The sequence below is a fragment of the Gymnoscopelus braueri genome (genome assembly GCF_963280865.1).
Source record: "Gymnoscopelus braueri genome assembly, chromosome: 10".
In the NCBI taxonomy this organism is placed as follows: domain Eukaryota; kingdom Metazoa; phylum Chordata; class Actinopteri; order Myctophiformes; family Myctophidae; genus Gymnoscopelus; species Gymnoscopelus braueri.
This window is the reverse complement of record NC_137611.1, coordinates 46,423,868-46,447,232: the sequence shown is the minus strand read 5'-3', so window position 1 is coordinate 46,447,232 and position 23,365 is coordinate 46,423,868. Positions and strand designations below refer to the sequence as shown.

Below are 23,365 nucleotides of genomic sequence, written 5' to 3'. Positions count from 1 at the left end.
AGGGGAATCAGTAATGTTATCTCTACGGGCGCAACTCTTGCGCAATGTCTTAAAAACATGTAACCGGATGAGGACCGAGGCAAATTAAATACTTTCTTCAACTCGTTGGATAGCTTTTATGGTGCGCTAGAACTTAAAACATCTGAGAGAATGGCGGAAAAGCTTTACTTTTTGGATACGATGTGCAGTAAGGGGTAAGAAACATGTAAAGTGGAAAATGTGCGACAATGTCCTGCTCAAACGGCAGAGGGAAACGAGGAACTTCATCTCGGAGCTATACAGCGGAGGGAGAGGTAAAAGTCCAGTATTCAAAATGTACAGTAAAGTACAAAAGTATTGGCATGAAAATATACTTTAGACACCCCAAATAAAATAACAGTTCAAATATGATTATTTTCAGGGTCCCCAGTTCAAATATAATTATTTTGGGGGGTCACGAAAAGGTTGAGAACCCCTGGCCTATTCTAGAGGTGGACGCTAGCCTGGCAATGTTGCCAAGTCTGCTTATTGTAAGCAGAATATGGTCTTGTTTATTTTGTACTTTTTTGTCGCTTAAATATTGGAATTAGCGGGTTTGCGTTTTATTGGGCAGGCTTGTTCCTTAAGTGTTGTTGCTTTGGGCTTGCTTCAGTTTAACCACATTAACCCCTATATAGGCCTACATCGGCTATTTGAAAAGGGCGATCTACTAGGTTTTTTTTTTTAAACACTCAAACATTTTACACAAATTTTGTATGGGAGTCACTGTGGCCAAATACATATGAATGTGGGGGTCCTTGACATGAGAATGTTGGAGAACCACCACTGCTCTGAGTCTAAAACATCATAAAGTTTGACTGGCCTGCCCTAGTCGCTTATCCCCTTAAAAACCCCAGCATAGATAGCAGATCGACAAGCTCACGTCGCATTGTGAGCTTGTCGATCGGCTACTTTCAGCGAAAGCTTCCCCCACAAGCTCTGAGGAACTCCAGTTACCCCATATGGGGCTTAAGTGGTTATTTTGGGCTCGTTTTCATAGACCTGGTTGCTTGTTACACTCTCATAATCTGGCAACGCTGTAGCCTATTCTAGCCAAGCTCTTATTTTGAAAACGGTGTGCGGAAAGGAGGCCGGGGGAAAAAAAAACAGTGCTCCTCATCCTGCTGTTCTTTTGTTGAGGTGAAAGACAAGGCAGCGCTTCCGATAAACCGCCCAACCTCCGGTTTTAAACCGTGCTGGTGATTTTCTTATTTTAAATAGAGGGGGAGGAAAAAAACATCAATGCTTTGGTGCACCCGAGCTGAAACGTATTTATGAGTCGTAACTGTGTGTGTTCAACACACGGGATTCCGCGAAGAGCGAATTTCCTACTGGCTTCTTCCTACCTTTCTGCGCGTCGTTACGCTAAATACGCACCAGGGGGCGCGCTCTACTCTTTTTCGCGTTGAACAAGTCACACACGTTGTTAAAGGAAAACATGGCCGTTCACGTCCTGATGAACCCCAAGGTGCTCCAGGAGCAGCTCAACATCATCATGGGAGCGCTGACCAAAGCGGCCGTGGTGGAGATCTGTGAGGTGTGTGTGTGTGTGTGTGTGTGTGTGTGTGTGTGTGTGTGTGTGTGTGTGTCATACTGTATTCATACTGTACTTCACTGTGTTATTTCCCCCTTCCACAGGGTTGTCTGTATTCATTGCTGTCCCTTTACAATCAGTTATCAAACATGTTCATGTCAAGCACTTACACAAGTAAGACGCGCGAACGCGGTAAGCGAACGCAAAAAAAGAAAAAAAAGAATGAAAAAAAATATTTAAAAAAAAGTAACCAATAAATTTTTTTTTTTTTTAAAAAAAATCTGCGTTAAAAGGAGCATCTTAGAAAAATACAAATTCACAAAAAAAAAACTTGGAATGTTTTTGAACAATTCAACAAAGTGTTTGAAGTGCCTGTTTCACCCACTTCCGGGGGGCGGAGCCAAAATCCGAGCCCGATGTATTTGTTCGTAGACCCCCACTTAGGGGGGGTAGAAAAAGTTTGGGAGCGATTCGGGCACTTTTCATTTAACATGGGGTTTCAATGGGGAGTTTTTAGGAGCCTTCTCCGGGGCGTGGCTTCCGGGGGAAGGGGCGGGCTTAAACGCAACCTTGACAGGTGTGTTCAGTTTTCAAAGACCTTTCATTTGATGTATGGTACGTCTAAATTGGACATTTACTTATCTCAGAGGAGCTGCACACAGGCAGTGCACACAGGCAGTGCACACGGAGACACAGAGACACAGAGACACAACCCAAGCAGCGTTACATTGGGTGCGTTCGGATATTGCACACCGGAGCGCACTCGCCTATTAGTTTGTATTGGCCAGTGCGCTCAGTGCTGTATTTCCGAACGCACCCATAGTAAGCTCCACTTGGTCGGAGGCGCGGCTTCGCCGCGCCTCCTCCCGCGTTCGCAATAATCGCCTCTATTTGCCACTATTTGAGATATTCACAATTATTTTTGCGTAATCTTCATAATCGTTTGCATAGACAGTACATGACTATAGAGATGACTGAGATGACTATAGTACATTACTACAGAGATGAGTTCAGATGATTAGAGATGACTACATGACTAGAGATGACTATATGACTAGAGATTAATAGTAGGAGTACTATAGTAATCTCTGTAGTCATGATGACTATAGAGATTACTATAGTACATGACTATAGAGATGACTGAGATGACTATAGTACATCACTATAGAGACTTTGATTGATTGATTGAATACTGTATTAACAGTTTGCAAAAAAAGCACAGAGGTACAGTTCCATACAAAATAATGCTAAAAGGATAAACCCAAGAAAGCCTTACTGTTTGTTTCCATTGAGGTGCTGTGTATTCAATTCATCGAAACATTTAAAGACAAGCAATAATATATACTAATTCAAAAAACATCATATTAACGAGTAGTAATCAAATGATAATATGTGGGGAGCGGGGTGATAGGCTTAGTCTTTTTACTTTTTACAGGGGCCAGTTACAATTTGCAGCCACCTGTAGGTGCTCTTTTAGAGCGGTTTTGATGGAGGGTAGGAGTCACACTTTTGTATGCCTGTTGGAAGGGCATTCCACATTCTGGTGGCGCAGCAGTAGAACGAATTTCACCCCATTTTTGTGCCGAAACTGGGTTCAGTGAGATCAGTGGAGCTCCTTCTGGTGTTGTGTCTGTGTGTGTCTTTTACGCTATTGAAGTAGCCTGACAGGTACATGGGTATCCCTGTATTCTCATTTCTCACGTATCTTCAGGTGAGTTCTGGGTGTAAGGCCTAGTAGTAACCTGACCAGTTTGTTTTGAGAGGTCTGCAGTTTTGTTTTGAACCCATTCAATCCGGGAACGTGTCTGTGTCATTTTATTTATTTGGCTATTCAAAAATAGCAGATCTACAAGCTCATATCTATGAGCTTGTAGATCTGCTATTTATTTTTGAAAAATCATGAAAATGTTGGCAAATCTTTTAATATATATATTTTTAAAGCGGACATTTGTAACTCAAATCTTTGCTTCTGGGGGGTCCCTGGAACAACATATTTTGAGATGGGGGTCCGCGGCCAAATACATATCTAAAAATGTTTTCTAAATCCTAACAGTATGTTGCTATATCAGTGGTGCGCCAACTTTTCCTTGTCAAGGACCACCCACAATGATATGTATTTGACCGCAGACCATCTCAAAATATGTTGTGACCCCCCCCCCCCCCCCCCCCCAGAAGCACAGGTCGGACAAACATATATTCAAATTTTCAAGATAAAAATAAAAACAAGCTCATAGCTTGAGCTTGTATATCTGCTATTTTTGAAACCCCTAGAAACACAGATCGGAGTTAAAGATGTTCGCTTTAAAACATACAGTATATACATTATATTCTAAGATTTGCACACATTTTCAAGATAAAAAAAAATTTGCACATCTACAAGCTTGTATATCTGCTATTTTTTTCATAGCCAAAGACATCTTAAAATGACACAGATGCGTTCCCGGTCTTAATGGGTTAATGCCTTTGAGGCGCTAGCGTACCACGAGGTGCATGCATAGTCGAAATGACAGTGGATGAGTGCTAGTCCTGCTAGAGTCCTCAGTGTGTTCCTACTGACCGCTGAATAGAAAACGTGTTCTTTGGTTGACTTTTCTGATTAGATGACTATCATTGTTCTTTGTTTGTTTAGGTTTTTTTGTCATATCTGCCCTGTGCAACTTCAAAGCCTAGAAGCCAAACATGAATGGAATTTTTGATGATGTTCCAGTGTTCAAAAACACAATAAGATTTGTGTTGTTAGGGAAAATATAATCTAATTTCAAATAGCCGAAGTGTAAAATAGCCTAGGGTTAAAGTTAAACTGATTTTGATGCTATTAACTCATTTTGCTGGAACCCCCTCAAGGACCCCTGGCTCGGGGACCACTAACCTCACTTTGAGAACCACTGCTTTACATGATTATTGGACTGTGTCCTACAAAGTGCCCAACTTATTTATTTAGTAGTCTCAAAGTTCAAATCAGCCTCCATGATATTGCAGGATAAGCATTTTATCTCCACCCCTAAATAACCCATTTGGCTGGCCAGTTGAAACACTTTAAAGGTAGTGTAAGTGATTTTCTTTGGTTAAAATCAGTGTTAAATAGCTCTAGTCTATATTCTGATAGTACTCTTTATTTACTCTTTATTAAACAGTAAATGCATTTTCAAGTCAGGATACCTATTGTATCTAATCAGGATAGATAACTATCCTGATTAAAGAATGTTGAATTTCACACGAATCAATCATGAATCAACACATTCTCTCGTCATTCGTTGACAGTTTGCTGATGTGTTGCATCAGCAGGCACAGAATGTGTGACACAAACGCACACATCCTGTCCTGTTCTGACGACGTTCGTCCTCTTTGACTCAACCATCGCTGCTATGAATCTATCTATCTCTAGGTGGTGGACGAGGGCTATGCGGTCTTGCAGTTGGAGATCAGTCGTAGTCGGCAGGAGAACGAGGACCTCCGTAAGAAGCTGCACCTCATCGAGTCCATCATTGTACGGGGGGGTGGCGGCGGCGGCGGCAGCAGCGGAGCCAAGGCGCTGACGTGGGGCGGCGATTCAGCGGCCTTTGGTGGTGGTGGTGGTGACACTGCGGACGCACCGCCACGAGACGGTGATGATGTGAGTGCTGCTGCAGAGGACAGCAACGCTGTAAGACAAGAAGAGGTAATAATAATAACGATGATAATAATTAAGATGAAAATAATAACAGGGTTGCAAGGGTAGTATCTTCTAGCGGTTAATTGAATAGTCTATACCCAAGACCTTATCAGTTGTTGTTTTACTTTTCTTTCCCGAGATAATCTACCCGGACATACTGTACAGTAGTTTTGGTTGTGGTGATGAGTGATGATGATTCGGTCTGTATATAGAATTTGATTCTATTCTTTTCTGGTTACTTTAAGCTTGTTCCTAATCCTAACATAGCGTGGACGTGGTTTATTAACTTGATGTATGCAATTTTACAATTGGTAAACTTTCTTTGTTTCCTTCAGTTTCCAGATGTGGTGTTGATCAAAGATGAGGATTCAGACTCCAATGATGACAGCTGTGGGGAAAGTGAGTACAGCAATAGACTATATCGAGTACCATCAATTCTTCAAAGTGAGTTACAAACCTGTAAGGGTCCATTTGGAACCCCCTCAAGTAACCCAGAGGGTCCCTGGACCTCACTTTGAGAACCATTACAATAATATGTATGCAATACTGTATGTATGATTTAAAAATTGTAATGAAGGCCAAAATTATATAGATTGTGTCAATTATAGGAATCGTTAAGGAATCGGACCGCTAAGAGGGAATCTTAAAGGAATTGAAATCGTTAAAATCACGGTGATTTCTTAAAGGAATTAAAATCGTTAAAATCACGGTGATTTCTTAAAGGAATTGAAATCGTTAGCACCTCGGTGGTTTGAATCCACCGTGGTGCATCCGGCTTTGTTGGGCGTCTATGCGAACACAATTGGCCCGTGTTCGGGGGAGGTTGTTATTGATCATTGCACGTTTTGGTCATGTACTCCTACAGGCTGGGGTGGGGGCTCCTCACTGGCAGGTGAGTCAGTAGGATACAACAGCAGTGACAACACAGAAATGTGTGTGGGGAGGAATCAACTGGCATAACGACTAAATTGGGGAGAAAGGGGGGGGGGAATAATTGGCTCGGACCAATCACAGTAACCAAACTAGTTCGGGGTAGTTACAACATCTCGGAGGCACCGAACAAACACCCGACAGAAGTTCTGATCCTGCCCACCCGAACCTCTGAATGACGCCATATTGCAGTCTGAACCCAGCCGAACCGAAGAAACATCAGCTATTAGGCTGTAATATGAATTAGGCTTAATCCTGCACAGTAGCCGTCTGTTACCATGTATGCAAGCAACAGCATCAAGTTATACACCCCTCCCTTGCACTCCCTAGACAATACCGACTTGTTGGAACGCTGCATGCACTGAATGTTGTACACAACATGGGAATCACACAATTGCACTTTAAGTTATTCAGAATGATAACATGTAATGATGGCTGACAATTTCTCGGTGTATTCATAAAAAAAAAATAGACTAACATACTGAGTCTGACTGAAGAGATATCGGTGTGATTATCCATGTAGATTGTTCCATGTTTATCACAGCACATCGCATGTCTGTTCTCCGTAAAACTCAAATGAATAGCCGAGACTTATATTTGAACCATTATATTACCTAACCTGATTAAGAAATATGTCACTCTGTGCGCTTCACGTCACTTCAGGTGTAGAAGGGAAATAACACTCAGATGTTGCATCTTGACGCTGACTTAATATTGAATATTATTAAGTCATACACATATTCTAAGGCATTTCTTTCCTGAACTCAGAGTCACTGACCTCTGTCTCATTCTCAGGTGCTAAGATGTCTTCAGAGGGAGGGAGCGTGGGTGTGTGGGTGGACAGAGACGCAGCCAGGAGCAAGAAGAGGGTCTGGCCAAGCAGCAACGAGAGCGCCTGTCCATCTGAGACCAAGATGGACACCCTCAAAACGCCCGCGTCCAAACTGAGCATGGGGAAACGGAAGAAGGGCTTTTCCCAGTACACGCTGGACTCGCCTTCGCACGACCCTGGCTGCTCCAGCCAGCTAGGAGGTAAGGGCATGTCACAATTATTTCGTAACCGCCTGTTAGCAATCATTTATGATAATCGTAGTTATTTTGCATAGTCGTCAGAATCGTTGCCATTCATCTTGGTCCTTGAAATCGCTTTGTGAGCTTGTAGATCGGCCATTTTAGCTATTTTTGAACATTTGTAAAGTATTCAATTATTTAATGCTTGGCCTGTTTTACATTTACTGTTAGTACATTATTTTGTTTGATTAATGGTAGCGGTCATTGTTAGTCATGTCTTTGTATATTTAAGTAATTTATGGCATATCTGCCCGGTGCAGTTTTTGTTTACAAAGCCTAAAAGGCAAACATAATCTTGTATTTATATGCCACAAAGTTCAATGCCAAAAACACTAGTAATTCCTTAATCAATTGATATATTTGTACAACAATTAATCGTCAGCTAAAATGTCATGATCGTGCCAACCCTGCTAGGAGGCCTGGACAAGGAAGCAGGGGACACGGTTTGCTCCTACGGCGCACAGATGGACCCAGACCTACACCTGGTGCTCCAAGAACGGACTCTGGTTCCCCCCATGTCGAGTAGCAGCAGACACGTCGCAACGTATTTTGGAGGTACAGTATAGGCCTGCAGATGTGCAACATTCTTTTAATGTTTGTAAATTTGTTTTAAATCCCAGTGGTTCTCAAAGTGGGGTTCGGATGGACCCTCAGGGTTATGGGGGTCCAGATGGACCCTCAGGGTTATGGGGGTCCATACCGAACTTGAAACCACTGTTTTAGTCTCTAATTCAATGCTTATTTTCTTCCTGTGTTGTGATTTGCTGATATGAGCAGGTTTTAAAATTCCCCATGGGGATCATTTTCTATTCTATTCTATTCTATTCTATTCTATTGCAGGTCACGGTAATAAGGCATTGATGGAGTTCCAGGCGAACAAAGCAGAACTGGACTTGAGTTTGTCGTGGACCAAGCCGTCCAAATCCCAGATGGCGTTCCCTCCCCCCGCGTTCCACCCGAGCGAGACGTCGGACAGCGAGCCGTTCGGCCTGAAGCTCATCAGCGTGACGGGCTCCACCTCCACCGACTGTCACCTCTCCGAGAGCAGCAACTCCGCCTTCGAGTTCAACGACTCGGACGTGATGAACTTTACCGGCCTTTACCGCGACCCGTCGGGCCAGCATGGCGATCAGTCGGCCTCTAAAGGCACGTTGTTTCCCCACACATAGGCTTGTGGCCCATTTTTAGGCCGTGGACCGGATCGGTCACAACTAAATATTCAGTTTTTTTTGTTTGTTTTGTTTTTTTCATCCCACAACTTTGAGAAATGTCCAAAAAAAGGAAACAAATATTTCTAATAGTTTCCAGAAATATTCAAAACTTTTATAATATAAAACTTGTATTAATAGCCGGTATATAAGCTCACAATGGATCTGTGATTTTCACTGTTTCTGAAATAGGGCGCAGGTGATTCATTGTGTATTTAAAGTATTTTTGTGAGGTGACCAGGGAGGTTTGTGGTTAACACGCACTCTTATTAGCAATGATAACAGGATCATTTGACTGATTACTTTGTGGTCACTCTTTATATTCTCTTTCCACAGGCAAACGCTTCGTGTGCGGCATCTGCAGTAAAAACTACGCCACGTCTCAGAACCTGGACGTTCACATGCGCATCCACACCGGACAGAGACCCTTCAGCTGCTCGCAGTGCGGGAAGAATTTCACCCAGTCGGCCCACCTCAAGTCCCACTTGAGCGTGCACACGGGAGAGCGCCCGTTCACGTGCGCACTCTGCTCCAAGAGCTTCATAGTGAAATACAGCCTCAAGCTGCACATGAAGAAATGCCACGGCGTCAGCATATCCTGCGACGGCATGAGCCCCAGTCCACTTTAGTCAAAGTGAACAAAAACAAATTACTTCCATTTTGTCTAGCTTTTCTTGCCTTTGTTGACAGTCACAGTGAAGACAGACGGGGAGACGGAGTGTGTGTGCGTGTGCGTGTTTTGAATGAAACACGTTAAATTACTGTTTATTGCTTCTAAATCCAGTTTCCAAAGTAAATATTGTCTAATGTGAGGAACATTGATAGATGGTGCAAGAGCACACTAGATCTACTCTAAAGATGCTTCGACATTTAAAAACAAAGACTAGTTAATGATTGTATAATAGGCCTACAGACATTTCTTTGGGTCATTTCTAAACTTTGTAAATATCAAAGACTTTGGGCAGGGCCGTCATAAAGCACCGACGAGTGATTATGATTCATATGGCCTGAAAGACTACGTTGACCAATATCCACACAGGGACCATTTATGATGATTATTATTATGTTTTGGTTCTTGCATCACACCCTCAGTGGTGGACAAAGTACTGAACCCCAGTACTCGAGTCAAAGTATACAATATATACTCCCGGTCAAATATTACTCGACTCCAAGTTGATCAGTCAAATTTGTATTTTAGTTAAAGTATTCAAAAGTACATGCTTTTAAAGAATACTTAAGTATTCAGAATTAAAAAGTACTGTTTATACTTATCGAATTGTCACTGTCGGGTGGAAACCTTGTATGTCCAAAAGCGTTATTTTCCAGGAAATGGGAAAAAAAAGAACCTGTGATCCAATGTAGTTATTTAGTTACAAGCTCTTGTTAATTATTTTCATTTGTTCAATATTTGTAAAATCCACAGACACACTTAAACACTCATCACAAGCTCACATCGCAATGAGAAAAAATAAAGTCTAATGTTAAAATGTTACGGTTTATTCACTCAAGTTTCCTATGGATTACTTTTATATACCGTAACTGTCAGAAAAAAAGAACCTTTCAGTCGTTGAATTTGTCTTCCCCCTCCTCCCCCTCATTCGAAGTGGTGGAAAGAGTACTCACATTTTTTACTTAAGTAAAAGTTTCAATTCTGCAATGTAGAAATGCTCTGTTAGGGCGCGCTCCCACCGCACTTTTATTTTACCTCTGTGGCAGAATCTGCCAATGCTTTGTCGATGTAAATGCGTGGATTCACGCAAGAGCGGATCTTTCCGCCTGTCGCGCAGACCGTGCGTTTATCCGCTCTAAGTCTACTAAGTAGCTAGCAACTAAAGTTTTCAAATAATTGTATCGGAGTAAAAGTACAATATTTGCCTCTGAGATGTAAGTACAGTACTTAAGTACAGTACTTGAGTACATTTACTTAGTTACTTTCCACCACTGCGCCTCATTCCCAATGGTATGGGTGCCCAAACTGCCCACTGCTGCGTTTCCAGTCCTTCTAGGATAATACAGCATTTGTACTGAGTGGTGGTTCTGTAGGAGGCCAGCTGTCTAGAAACGGGTCTGTCTGTGAGTCTGTGTGTCTGTCCACAGCATTCAACACCAATGTTCTTGTGCATGCTTCCAGTAGGGCAAATAATTTCTCCACACAGGCACGTCCACAATTGATGGTAAAATAATAGATCAATGGCTAAATAATTGTCCATGTAAATTGCCTGAAAACACACATTTTGTTCTGTATTTAAACCATTTAGACCGGGAAATAATCTGTCATTTTTAGATTTCTTTGGCTATTCAAAAATAGCAGATATACAAGCCCATAGCACGGCACCGAGCTTGTAGATCTGCTATTTTTAAAAAATCGTGAACATTTGTGCAAATCTTTGAATATATATATATTTTTAAAGCAAACATTTGTAACTCAAATCTTTGCTTCTGGGGATTCTACAAATGTCTTCTAAATCAGTTTTCTGAAAAATGTGTGTTGATTTAATATCAATGGTGCTCAAATGTTTTCATGTCAAGGACCCCCAAAATGATGTATTTGGCCGCCGACCCCCATCTCAAAATATTTTGTTCCAGGGACCCCCAGAAGCAAAGATTTGAGTTAGTTTACTTTAGTCATGTTTATTTTGAATATCTTTTTTTTGCACTTTCGAAATCACAAAGAAAACCATTTAAATATAGCTAAAAATATATTCAAATATTTGCACAAATGGTCAAGATTTACAAAAATAGCAGATCTACAAGCTCATAGCGCGGCACTCGATGCCACGCTATGAGCTTGTATATCTGCTATTTTTGAATAGCCAAAGTATAAAATGTGGATAAAGTGGTTACACAGATGCGTTCCCGGTTTGAACGGGTTAACCATCACTGGTTAAATACATACTTAACCAGTGATGCTACTGATCGTTTGACACACAAAGAAACTGTTGTCGGTCCATCTTATTCAAGCAGCTTACTCAAACATGAAAGATATGCTGAAATGCTGCAGGGGTTTGGATTAAAATATAATGCATAATGGTAGAGATCGGTTGAATTCCTAATCCTAAAGGGACTGTTTAATCATATATTTATTATATTCACCTTGGTGGGTCTAAATTAGTCCCAGTTAGTTACTTATACATAGTGAATCATGTGCATGTCCGGAGGGGATATGTTTTATCGCTTCTTCTGGTCAGACTGAACTAAATTCATGCATTTTCTTTTGGGAAATGTAGACTGATATGTTTGATATTTATGTTTGATAATATCACAGTTTAACTCATTACAAATGTATGTTAATAATTACATTAACCCTAGTGTCCCTATTTTGGGAAGATAATTCAAAATTTGTCAAAAAGTTTCAATGTTCTTTAAAAAAAAAAGACCCTCTGGGTTCCAGGGGGTCCCCAAGAAAATGAGTTGCAGCTTAAACATTCTACAAGCTTACAACGTGTCGCATTGCGACGCATTGTGAGCTTGTTGATCAGCTATTTTTGAAAAGTATTGAAAAGTTGTGACATTTTCTCTTATGGGGGTCCCTGGCATAAAATATATTCAAATGGGGGTCCGTGGCTAAATAATATTGACATTTGTTGTTTAGAAACCACTGGCTTTGACTGAAGATTCTCCTCCTGGACTGATGCCTCAGGATTAGCTCCCAGGTTAGGGAGGACATCTCAGCCATTTATTATTATATATTCTTTTGCTATTTGTTTTACAAATAATTATATAGGGCTTAAGTGGTTAAGAAAATGGACCCTCTCCATTGTTTGTATGTTTGTTGTACAAATGGAAGCCTATACTGTGGATCCCTCTGTCCTATAAAAGGCCTTGTCTGATAGTGATACTTTTCAGTGAATGTGTTATGAAGTTCATCATTTGTGGACATGCTCTTTGACCTGTTCTATTTTAATAAAATAATGAAGTTGATTTTCTTCCATTTTTGGAAAGACACACTCCCTTGAATTGATATTTTCTCCAACTTTATGTATTCTAATTTTCTGTTATTAGTATAACATTAAATAATGGTAATGACCACTTGGGTATATATTGGAGCAGGTGTGTGTGGAGAGAGCTTCCGCTGTTTTTCTATGTAAAGACAAGAAAATAATAAGGCAACATGCCATACAAACATAACGGACATAAAACATTATCCTAGAGATCATCAGCGGTAGCCTATCTTTAATCCACATGCCCTCAAGTTACAAGTCCAAACAGCCAGCGTATGAACTCTTGAAAACGTTCACTGTCTGTCTGTTCATTTATGTATCTATCATAACAAGACAAGACAAAACCATGGTGCACAGGGGTATCATATAAGACTCAAAAAGTACATTAGAATAGAACTCTTTCACTGTTTTAATTGGTTTAGCATTCTTTAATCAATGCAATGTTTCAATATAGTGTCTGGTTTATACTTTGAATTGATGTTGTGTTTTTTTAGACCATTTGCAAGTTGTTTTTCATCATAATGTAAAAAATATAATGTATGTTTTATATATAATAGAAACGAAGAGACATTATACATTATGTCTCTTTTCTAAATGACCACATGCTGAACCAATCAACGGCTTAAAAATAATATTCTATTCTATTCTATTCTATGAACTATCTATAACTATAACTATTCTATTATCTTATTAACTATTATCTATAACTATTCTATCTAATAAGTATCTGACCAAACAAATGCATAACACTTTAGGCCTGGCCTACAAAATGACGTAATCTCTGCGTAGAATAAATTTAGCAGATTGCAGATCTGGTGTAGAACGGATATGGAAACTATTTGCTTGTGTGCTTGGAAATGATCGGTAGGCGGGCTATAGACCGGATGTGAGCCACTGAGCAGCAAATAGAAACCAACAAGGTACGAATCATTTTTCAATCATTTGTATTAAAACAACTGAAATCTCACATTTCCATAATTATTTACACGCCATTCTCAACATTGTTTTTTTTAATCCACTTTCAACCTGGCGTCCATATTTGGCATTTAGTGCAAAAATAAACAAAACAAATATATCAATAATTGTATTTTTATTTGAGTCTGACGCGAGGTTACCGGATGCGTCGTCGTGACGTTTCCAGTGTTGCCATGTCCGCTTATTATAGCAGCTTTGGGCTTATTTTTCTGTAAAGTCAATTGTAAATATTGGTAGTTGCGTTTTTTTTTGGGGGGGCTTGTTTCTAAAGTGTAGTTGCTTATTTGGGGCTTGTTTCCGAAATGTTGTTTAAACCAGTGGTTCTCAAACATTTAAGTGAAGGACCCCCAGATTAATACGTGTTTGTCTGCGGACCCCCATCTGAAAATATGTTATGCGAGGGTTTTCTGTCACAAAACCTGGCAACGCCGGTGACGTTTCCTCAACACTTCCGGGTCGGTCGCCAGTGTTTACAACTAAACGGTACCGGGGGAAACGGCTTCCCCGAACCCAGATGTTACCCCACAACCACAAACACAACAACAACAAGGACAAAAGCTGACGTTTAAACCCGACTGAAGCAGTTTCAAATAGGTCTTCTTCTGAGAGGAAGCGTCTGCTCGTGTGTCTATATACACGCACGACACGCACACACACACACAACAATGTCCGGGGCCGTCGCGTTCCACACGCAGCTCGCCTCCATCATGGAGGTAAGGCCTGTGTCGTGATTATTACGTTATTACGGTATTTACTACTACCAGCTGATTGCTAGTATCACCTGATTGCTCTAGTATCTCCTGATGGCAATGATCGTGATTATGCATCAGTCCTACAGGAAGAGTGGACAGCTAATTACTGTGGGCTCCTCAATGTTAAATGCAGTGGTGGGGGGAAAAAAGTACTCACATGTTTTACAAGTAAAAGTATCAATACTGCATTGTAGAAATACTCTGTTACAAATTAAAAACGTACTTGAATAAAAGTATAGAGTGTTGGTATCAAGATGTACTTTAAGTACAAAAAGTAGAAAGTACTCATCATGCAGAATGTCCAATTTCACAATGTATGAAATTTATACATTTTTTTTTCTTTTTAAATAGCAGATCTACAAGCTCATATGGCCAAAATGTATATAGGGCTGAAGTGGTTCATGTATGTTTTGTAATCAAAATCTACAAAGTAACTAGCAACTAAAGTTCGTTTTGGAGTAAAAGTATAATATTTGCCTCTGAGATGTAGTGGAGTTGAAGTAAAAGTACTGAAAATTGGAAATACTACACTAAAGTAAAAACATACCTCAAAATTGTACCCAAGTACTTCATACAGGTGCTTAGTTACTTTTACACGCTGAAGAGTGGACAGCTACACTGTGGGCTCCTCAATGTTAAAATGGCGTTTTTTTGTCCCCCAAAATGTAAACAAATAAAGACTTTTGGGAAAATGGTCTGAAATAATGTGGTGTATTCATAATTTGAACATGTTACATCATTATCAGATCTACATTTACCATTCAAGTTCTTGTTTATATGCCCATAAGCCATAATGACTGGCTAGCCTATTAGGTTTTGTAGTAGTTGTAGAAATGTTAGACCTTACATGTCAATTGTTCAAGCATGTTCAAATCATGTATGTTTTACATTACGTCAGACCATTTCCCAAATAATTTTTTATTTTATGTTTCTACGTTTTGGGTAAAATAGCCAATTTCACTTTTAACTTTTTAATTTTACAGGATCCTAATGGAAACAAGCCATAGTGCTTTCTTGGGTTTATCCTTTGGCTTTTAGCATCCTTTTGTATAAAACTGTACCTCTTTTTTTTGCAAATAATCATCAATCAATGAGCTTGTATATCTGCTATTTTTGAATAGCCAAAGAAATCTTAAAATGACACGGATGCTTTCCCGGTCTTAATGGGTTAATGTCTGACTGTACCACGTGCCGTTAACATTTATTGACTAATAAAGTATTCAATACTATCCCAATAAAGACAGAAAACCCCCCCAAAAATATCAAAAATAAATAAATACAAATCTGTCTACATTGCAGGTGCTGGCCAACGCGGCGGTGGCAGAGATCTGCGAGCTGGTGGACAACGGCTACGCCGTGCTGCACGTGGAGATCTCGCGCAGCCAGAAGGAGAACGAGGCCCTGCGCCGGAAGCTGCGGCTCATGGAGCTGAAGGTGGCGCGCGCGTCGGCCCTGCGCGCCGCCCACCACCACCACCTCCACCACGGGAGCGGAGTGTTCGCCAGCGGCCGCGCCGCCGCACGAGCCGCCTCTCACCTGGCCGCCGGGGAGCTGAGGAGGACGCACCACGGTACGGTAGGGCAGTGGTTCCCAAACTGCGGGTCCCCAAATTATTTTGGGGGGGGTCCCCAGATGACTAGCTTAATGTGCGACATTGTTTTCTCGCTCAACAGTAAACAAACCAACTAAGTGTATACAGGGTGTCTGCACATTTCTAAAGATACAATTTAAGGACTTTTAAGACCGTTTTAAAACCAATTTGGCCATATTGTTAAATATTACACAAGAAAGAGGCAAATATAGCCAATCTATAAGCTCGCAACGCCTCGAAGTCCGAGGCGTTGTGAGCTTGTAGTTTGGCTATTTTCACAATATTTATCTGTCGAACAAAATCAAACTAAATGTAATGCCTCAACTCCTACAATTCCAAGTGCTTGTCGGGGTGGGGGTCCCCCAATTCAAATATGATTATTTTGGGGGGTTGCGGCCTGAAAAGTTTGAGGGCCCTTTCGGTAGGACGTAGGGCTGCACAAGGCTGTCATATCTACATGTGTGACTGTATGATGTATAGCTTTACCCTGGGAAGTAAGCCAATAGTTCCCAAGCCATGTGGCCCATAGGGAAGGAGCCTATCTCTTGTGTCTGTAGCGTGAGGCGACTTGATGTACAAGTACCCCCCCTGGACACTAGTGTGTCACAGGGACTTTCCCCCATTCCCACCCTTACATCAAATGAAAGGTCTTTGAAAACTGAACACACCTGTCAAGGTTGCGTTTAAGCCCGCCCTTTCCCCCGGAAGCCACGCCCCGGAGAAGGCTCCTAAAAACTCCCCATTGAAACCCCATGTTAAATGAAAAGTGCCCGAATCGCTCAGAAACTTTTTCTACCCCCCCTAAGTCGGGGTCTATGAACAAATACTTCGGCCTCGGATTTTGGCTCCGCCCCCCGGAAGTGGGTGAAACAGGCACTTCAAACACTTTGTTGAATTGTTCAAAAACATTCAAAAAATGTTTGGGGTGAATTTTTATTTTTCTAAGATGCTCCTTTTAACGCAGAATTTTTTGGTTTTTTTTATTTTTTAAACGCCTTAGTTTTCGAGCTGCGTTCGCGCGTCTTACTTGTGACCAATATGTCTACAGATGGATATCTGTAGGTATCATATTGATGTTAATATGTGTGATGTCATGATCAAATTGAATCGAATCAATATATGTATAGCTACCATGATCGATACGGATATCATGTTCAATACAGATATCATGATCGATCATGTGCAGATTTTCAATGCAGGCTTGAGGCAGTCCCCACTTGGCCTGGCCAAGGGAGATATTGTGCTTATGAGCTTTAAGCAGTCCTACACTGTCAACCAGTATTGGGATCTAAATTTCTCTGGCTGATTTGAAGACAGACGGGACACAGCCTGAAATTAGGGATGTGTTGGTGATGGTGGTAATGAAAGGGAGAAGATCAGGGGCAATGATCTGGAAGATCAAAGTAGGAAAGGGGTCTAGAGCAGTGGTTCCCAAACTTTGTTGCTCGAGACCCAAATGAGAAATGTTATATGTCTCTCTGGGACCCAAAGTAGTGAAAATAGCAGATCTACAACCTCACAACGTATCGCACTGCGTTGTGAGCTTATTCTGTATTAATAACTGTGTTATTAACCCATTAAGAGAGGGAACACATCTGTGTCATTTTAATATTTTTTTAGCTAATCAAAAATAGCAGATATACAAGCTTGTAGATCTGCTATTTTATTTTTAAATCGTGAAAAATGTGTGCAAATCTTTGTATATATATGTTTTAAAGCAACCATTTTTAACTCAAATCTTTGCTTTTGGGGGGTCCCTGGAACAACACATTTTGAGATGGGGGTCCGCGACCAAATACATATCATTTTGGGGGTCCTTGACATGGAAAAGTTGGAGCAACACTGATATAGCAATAGCAGGATTTAGAAAACATTTTTAGATATGTATTTGGCCGCGGACCCCCATCTCAAAATGTTTTGTTCCAGGGACCCCCCAGAAGCAAAGATTTGAGTTACAAATGTTCGCTTTAAAAATATATATATTCAAAGATTTGCAAAAATGTTCACGCTTTTAAATAAATTGCCAAAGAAATTTAAAATGACACAGATGCTTTCCCGGATTGAATGGGTTAATGTGTTATTAATTGTGTTATGTGTTATTAATTGCAGGTGAGGTGCCGTTGCCCAGGGTGACTGCCCACGTCTCCTTGGCCAGGTGTGAAGTTGTGGAGTCCACCGTTGTGGTGATAGAAGATGCTGCTCCAAGAAAGGTCTGTGTTAATATCATAAGTCCTTCCCAACCTTTTGTCACTACAGAGTGCAGACCTGTTCTTACCTTTCACAGAACACCCCTTCTTTCACCTGTAATGACATTCCCAAAATAGGGACACCAGGTTGAAAGTGGTTAAATTACTTATTTAGATATGGTCGGATGTGGTGCAACATGTTTACAATTTCTGACTACCTTGATTGGTTGATTGATTGATTGATTGAATGCTTCATTATACTTTATTAGCAGGATTGTTAACAGTACAGGTAGTACAGTCAAAGATTGTGCTAATAGGATAACACAAAATGCCCTGGAGTATGATAATTATAATTACCCTTTAAAACGTTTATTTCAGTAAGATGTTAGTCAAAGACATATCCTCAAAAGACATATTTATGTCTTGTGAGTTTGTGTATCGTATTTTACATTTCAAGTTGTCTGTCTGTCTGTCTGTCTGTTTGCATGTCTGTCTGTCTGTCTACACGTCTGTCTACATGTCTGTCTGCATGTCTGTATGTCAGTCTACAGCAGGTGAGCTGGTGAAGGTTAAGACTCCGGTCATTAAGGTGGAGAAGGCTGATGAACAGGTCTGGACCGACACTAAGCAAGACAGTAAGTATTTTATGCGCACACACACACACACACTCACACTCACGCTCACGCTCACGCTCACGCTCACGCTCACGCTCACGCTCACACTCACGCTCACACACTCACACACTCACACACTCACACTCACACACTCACACACACGCACACACACGCACACATGCTCACGTTTGTGCTACTATACTTGTGAAGACCTCAACATTTTAGAATGGCAATTTTATGAATGACATTTTACCATTTCTTTGGTCACTTTTAACCCTACACCTAAAGTCGGAAATAGCCAATCTAGCTCACAACGTTTCGCACTGCGACACATTGTGAGTTTGAAGATCGGCTGACATCAGCGTACCTCTAATCCTATTTTTGCCATAATAAAACCATTTCTCTTATGAGGACCATGAAAATTGTACTTAATGTAGATTTCAGACATTAGTGCAACATTTTAACGTACGCTGTTTGTTTTTTATCCTCAGATGATTTCCATCATATAGACGGACGTCTGGGGGAGCCGGGAATGGACCCAGAAGCCCCGCCCCCAGTAACCAAACAGGAAGTGACAGAACGGGACGGCAGCAGGGCATGTTCATGGGCGAGCGGCGGGGGCATCAGCCCCAGTCCCCCGCAGCCGCTGGCCATCAACAGTGGCGCCGCGCTGCCGGAGAACGCCGGCTTCGACTGCATGATGTACGAACCCCCCATCCAGCAACACGCCACCCGAAATACCCAGAATCCCTCTGCGGAGGATCCCAGCTGCTCGTACAACATCAACACCAACGTTCCGGCTGCCTCCGACCAAGGTTACTATAGTTTTACATTTTCTGTATTTCTTTCTTTTTTTCCCCGTTTCAATTTCAGTTTTGATTTGTTTTTAAAGTTTAGTTTATAGTTTTTGAAAAGGCTTGTTTTAGTTTTGATTATATTTTGGTTTCAGTTTTTCATTGTATTATGGTGTAGTCAGGGGCGAGATTCGACAAACGACATGCTCTGAAAAATAATGAAAATAGCAGATCTACAAGCTTACAACGCAGTGCATCGCGGCGTGTTGTGAGCTTGTAGATCTGCTATTTTCACTATTTTGGAAGAAAATATTGGATATTCATAAAGACTAAAACGAAGGAAAATGTCTCCATTATTTTAGTTAGTTTTGGATAGTTTTGAAACCACACAATACAGTTTCAGTTATCGTTTTTTTTTTCTTGAAAAAGCTTTCAGTTAACTAAAATGTTTTTTCTTAGTTATTTCGTTAGTTTAAGTTAACTATAATAACCCTGCCTTCCGACACAGGGACCGGCTTCCCTTTCGTGATCGGCGAGGTGACCCGCGCCGTGGCCGAGCGCCCCCAGGGCCCGCAGGCGTCGGAACCTCAGACGAGCGCGAGGAAAGACCTGCCGACCGTAGTGTCCAATCCCTTCGTCCTGCGGGGGGAGGACTGGGCCTCGCCGCCCCAGGACGATTCCGCCAACGGCCTCACAGGCTACAGCCGGGACTCGGACTCGGGGGGCAACAAGACGTTCATCTGCAGCTTCTGCGGGAAGACCCTGGCGTGCCTGAAGAACCTCAAGACCCACATGAGGGTGCACACCGGGGAGAAACCGTTCAGCTGCCCGCTGTGCGGCAAGCGCTTCTCCGACTCCAGCAACCTGAAGCGCCACCAGAGCGTGCACACAGGCGAGAAGCGCTACGGCTGCCTGCACTGCGGCAAGCGCTTCGCCCAGTCGGGGTCGCTGAAGGTGCACATGAGTGTGCACACGGGCTGCAAGCAGTTCAAGTGCCCGCACTGCGGGAAGACGTTCATCTCCGCCAACCACCTGCGGAGGCACATCAGCTCGCACGAGGGCGACAAGCAGCAGCAGCAGCTTCCCGGGACGTTTCAGTGATGTTGCTGTGCGCGTTTCCATCGAACCCGTTCTTCCAGTTCTACGCGTCTGATGTCGTGTGGCTCAAATGTCGACCAGGGGACGCAACCGGGACACTTTGACTAGGGGTTGGGATGCGGAAAGGGTGGAACCGGATCCAACATTGAGGAACCGGAATGGGTTCCATCACATTTGGAACCGTTTCCGGAACCGGTTTTATCACACCGGTTTTGGTATTGTGGACTTCACGTCTGCTATACAATTACAATACCGGTGGTTCTCAAACTGTTTAATTTACAGAACCATCATTACTCCCTTGGAATTTGTACACTCAGAGTTACAGACCCGTAAGGGTCCATTTTGAACCTCTTATAGAAATCGTTAAAAGGAACCGTTAAGAAACCGGAATCATTAAAGGGAATAGTTAAGGAACCAGAATTGTTAAAATCCTAAAGGATTCCAACCATAGCTTTGACAAGATTGAGGGATGTGAATTGATATGAATGAAAGGTGCTGTATTTCTTTTTTCTTTTTTTTTTAAACTAAGTGTTTTGTTAAATTTTAAGCTCTATATTGTTACTGAACGAACACTCTATAATAATTATTACTATCAGAATATACTTTTTAACTTATTTTAACAAAAGAAAATCACTTACAGCACCTTTTAGAATGTATTGATACTAGGGATGTAATCATTCACTCAACTTGATCAGATTCACGATACTGGGTTAAATATACACTTTTCTCACAATTTGTATTTTCATATTTTTACAAAATGAGATTCCAGAATTATGATTATATAATTATTTCTCAGACAAAAGCTAGAAAGTACTGTATTATTTATTTATTATTTTTTCTGTATCAAAGTAAAGAATGGTTAAGGTCATGTTGATGTATACTAAACATCATACCAAAATAGATTTTTAGATATTTAAAAAATACATATAATATATTTTTTCCCCCTTTTTTAGCCAATTACGTTTACCACTTTTTAAAACAAAGTTGTGTAATTATTGCAATATACTGTTTGTTTTGTAACAGTGGTCGCCCTGTCTCTTCATCTTTTTAGTAAACATAAAGTACGGTACATTTTTAGGTCAGGGTACCAAATTTATCCAATCAGGGGAGAGAACTCAAACAGTATACAGAAACAAGTGAAAAGGGAAGTGATGAAACAAAGAAATAGCAGACACAATTGGAATTAGAATTGAATTGAATATTAATCAGAAAATAACATATAAATGAGTCACTGGTGCAGTGACAAAAATCTCCCTCTCCTCCCGGCTTCCCTGAACTTGATCAGTGATTCTTAACCTTTTTCACGTCAAGGACCCCCAGTTCGACATGACTAAGACACGGGCCCCCATTTAGAATGACCCCCCTGGAACCCCCCTGGGGGTCCCCAAGACCTAGACGACCGTCGCCAGGCCAAACCAGATGCACTGCAGTGGATTCAAACCCCTAGAATCCACAGTGGTGTGCAGGTACTTTGCGTTCATGGAATTTTGTATTTGTATTGAATATACCCACCAAATGGAAGATGTAAATATAAGTTATAACAAAAGGGGTGTAAGTGATATGTTTTGTTATAAGTGTGATATAGCTATATATTCTAATACTTATTATAGAGTGTGTTTTTCAGTAACGGGTTTCCCTGTTTCCCCAGCTCTTTAGTAAACGGAAAATATATTTTCAGGTTGGGATAACAATTTCATCCAATCAGAAGAGCGAACCGGTTCATCAGCTTACATTTTATAGTGCTCCAGTTCCAATTTGTTCTGCAAATGTTTTGTTTGTTTGTTTCATCACTTCCAATTGCACTTGTTTATCTTGTATCTGGTATCTCTCCTGATTGGATAACATTTGTATCCCGACCTGAAACGTATTTTCTGGTCACTGCCAAGCTGAAGAGATAGGTGGGAGACCCCTCTTATTGAATAAACACTAAAGCAATGATTTCTATCAGATTATAGAGCGCTAACATTTTAACAAAAGAAAACCTTTGTTTTAACCGAAACATATCACTTACAACACTTTTAAATTGATTTCCTTAAAGGTACAGCTTTGTAGTACTGGACATAAATGTTGATGTCTTGTGAGTTTGTAAGTGTATCGTTTCCCCTGTTACAGTATCTCTGATGGAACGTATCATGTGTACTATTAAACTTTATTATGAGGGACTGTGCAGAATCAAATAAGTGGGATTTTGTCGTCGCGTCAATCGCATCATCGAAATTTTTCATTTTGAATTCCTGCCGTATTCAGTGATGGACAGTTCATTTACTTGGGTACTGTACATAAAGTATATTTTAAAGTATATACTTTTTTTGTTTTACTTCTTTCACTCCACTATATTTTAAAGATAAATATATACTTACAAAGATATACTACTACTACTACTTCAGCCCTAGTTCAAAATAGTGAAAATAGCCGATCAAGCTCACAGCGTGTTCTTGCTTGTGAGCGTGCATGGCTATATTTTACATTTCTATATTACACTACAGCAGCTTTGACATTAAAAAGAAGCATTAACAGTTAGAGGTAAGTGTTTTTTGTTGTTGTAAGGATCCCTGGCTAATAAGTCTTATATACCTTGAATGAATACATTATAAGTGCCCTCTATAACTAGTGATTTTCTTTGGTTAAAATAAGTGTTAAATAGCTATATATTCTGATAGAAATCATTGATATACAGAGTGTGATGAGTCTCCATGCCTCTCCAGCTCGTAATTAAACACAAAATGCATTTTCAGGTCAGGATACCAATTTTATCCAATCAGGATAGATAACTCAGACAGGACACAGATTAAACAAGTTAAATTGGAAGTGGTGACACAAAGAAATGAACAGACAAAATGAACACTATAAAAAGGAAGCTGATGAATGGGTACTCTCTCCTGATTGGCTGATTTTTTAACAAAAAACGTTTTGTTTTAACCAAAGAATATCACTTACCTTACCTTTAAAGAGTTATTTTAGAGATAGTTCATCTTTTACTCAAGGGGGACAACACCCATCA

General features: G+C 40.9%; 2 protein-coding genes across 2 annotated transcripts; both read left to right on the top strand.

Moving 5' to 3' along the window:
• The first annotated feature begins 1,154 nt into the window (after positions 1 to 1,154).
• Positions 1,155 to 12,298, top strand: LOC308093111 (uncharacterized protein). Its single transcript, XM_080439331.1, has 7 exons — positions 1,155 to 1,555; positions 4,938 to 5,210; positions 5,540 to 5,603; positions 6,930 to 7,166; positions 7,620 to 7,760; positions 8,046 to 8,351; positions 8,750 to 12,298. Exons 1-7 carry the CDS (start codon positions 1,457 to 1,459, stop codon positions 9,040 to 9,042), a joined length of 1,413 nt encoding a protein of 470 aa, XP_080295457.1. The 5' UTR covers positions 1,155 to 1,456; the 3' UTR covers positions 9,043 to 12,298.
• A 1,513-nt stretch (positions 12,299 to 13,811) lies between these two features.
• On the top strand, positions 13,812 to 22,544 carry LOC308093109 (uncharacterized protein). The gene is made up of 6 exons (XM_080439329.1): positions 13,812 to 14,042; positions 15,381 to 15,651; positions 17,782 to 17,882; positions 18,403 to 18,493; positions 18,964 to 19,287; positions 19,775 to 22,544. Exons 1-6 carry the CDS (start codon positions 13,995 to 13,997, stop codon positions 20,365 to 20,367), a joined length of 1,428 nt encoding a protein of 475 aa, XP_080295455.1. The 5' UTR covers positions 13,812 to 13,994; the 3' UTR covers positions 20,368 to 22,544.
• Positions 22,545 to 23,365: the final 821 nt, after the last annotated feature.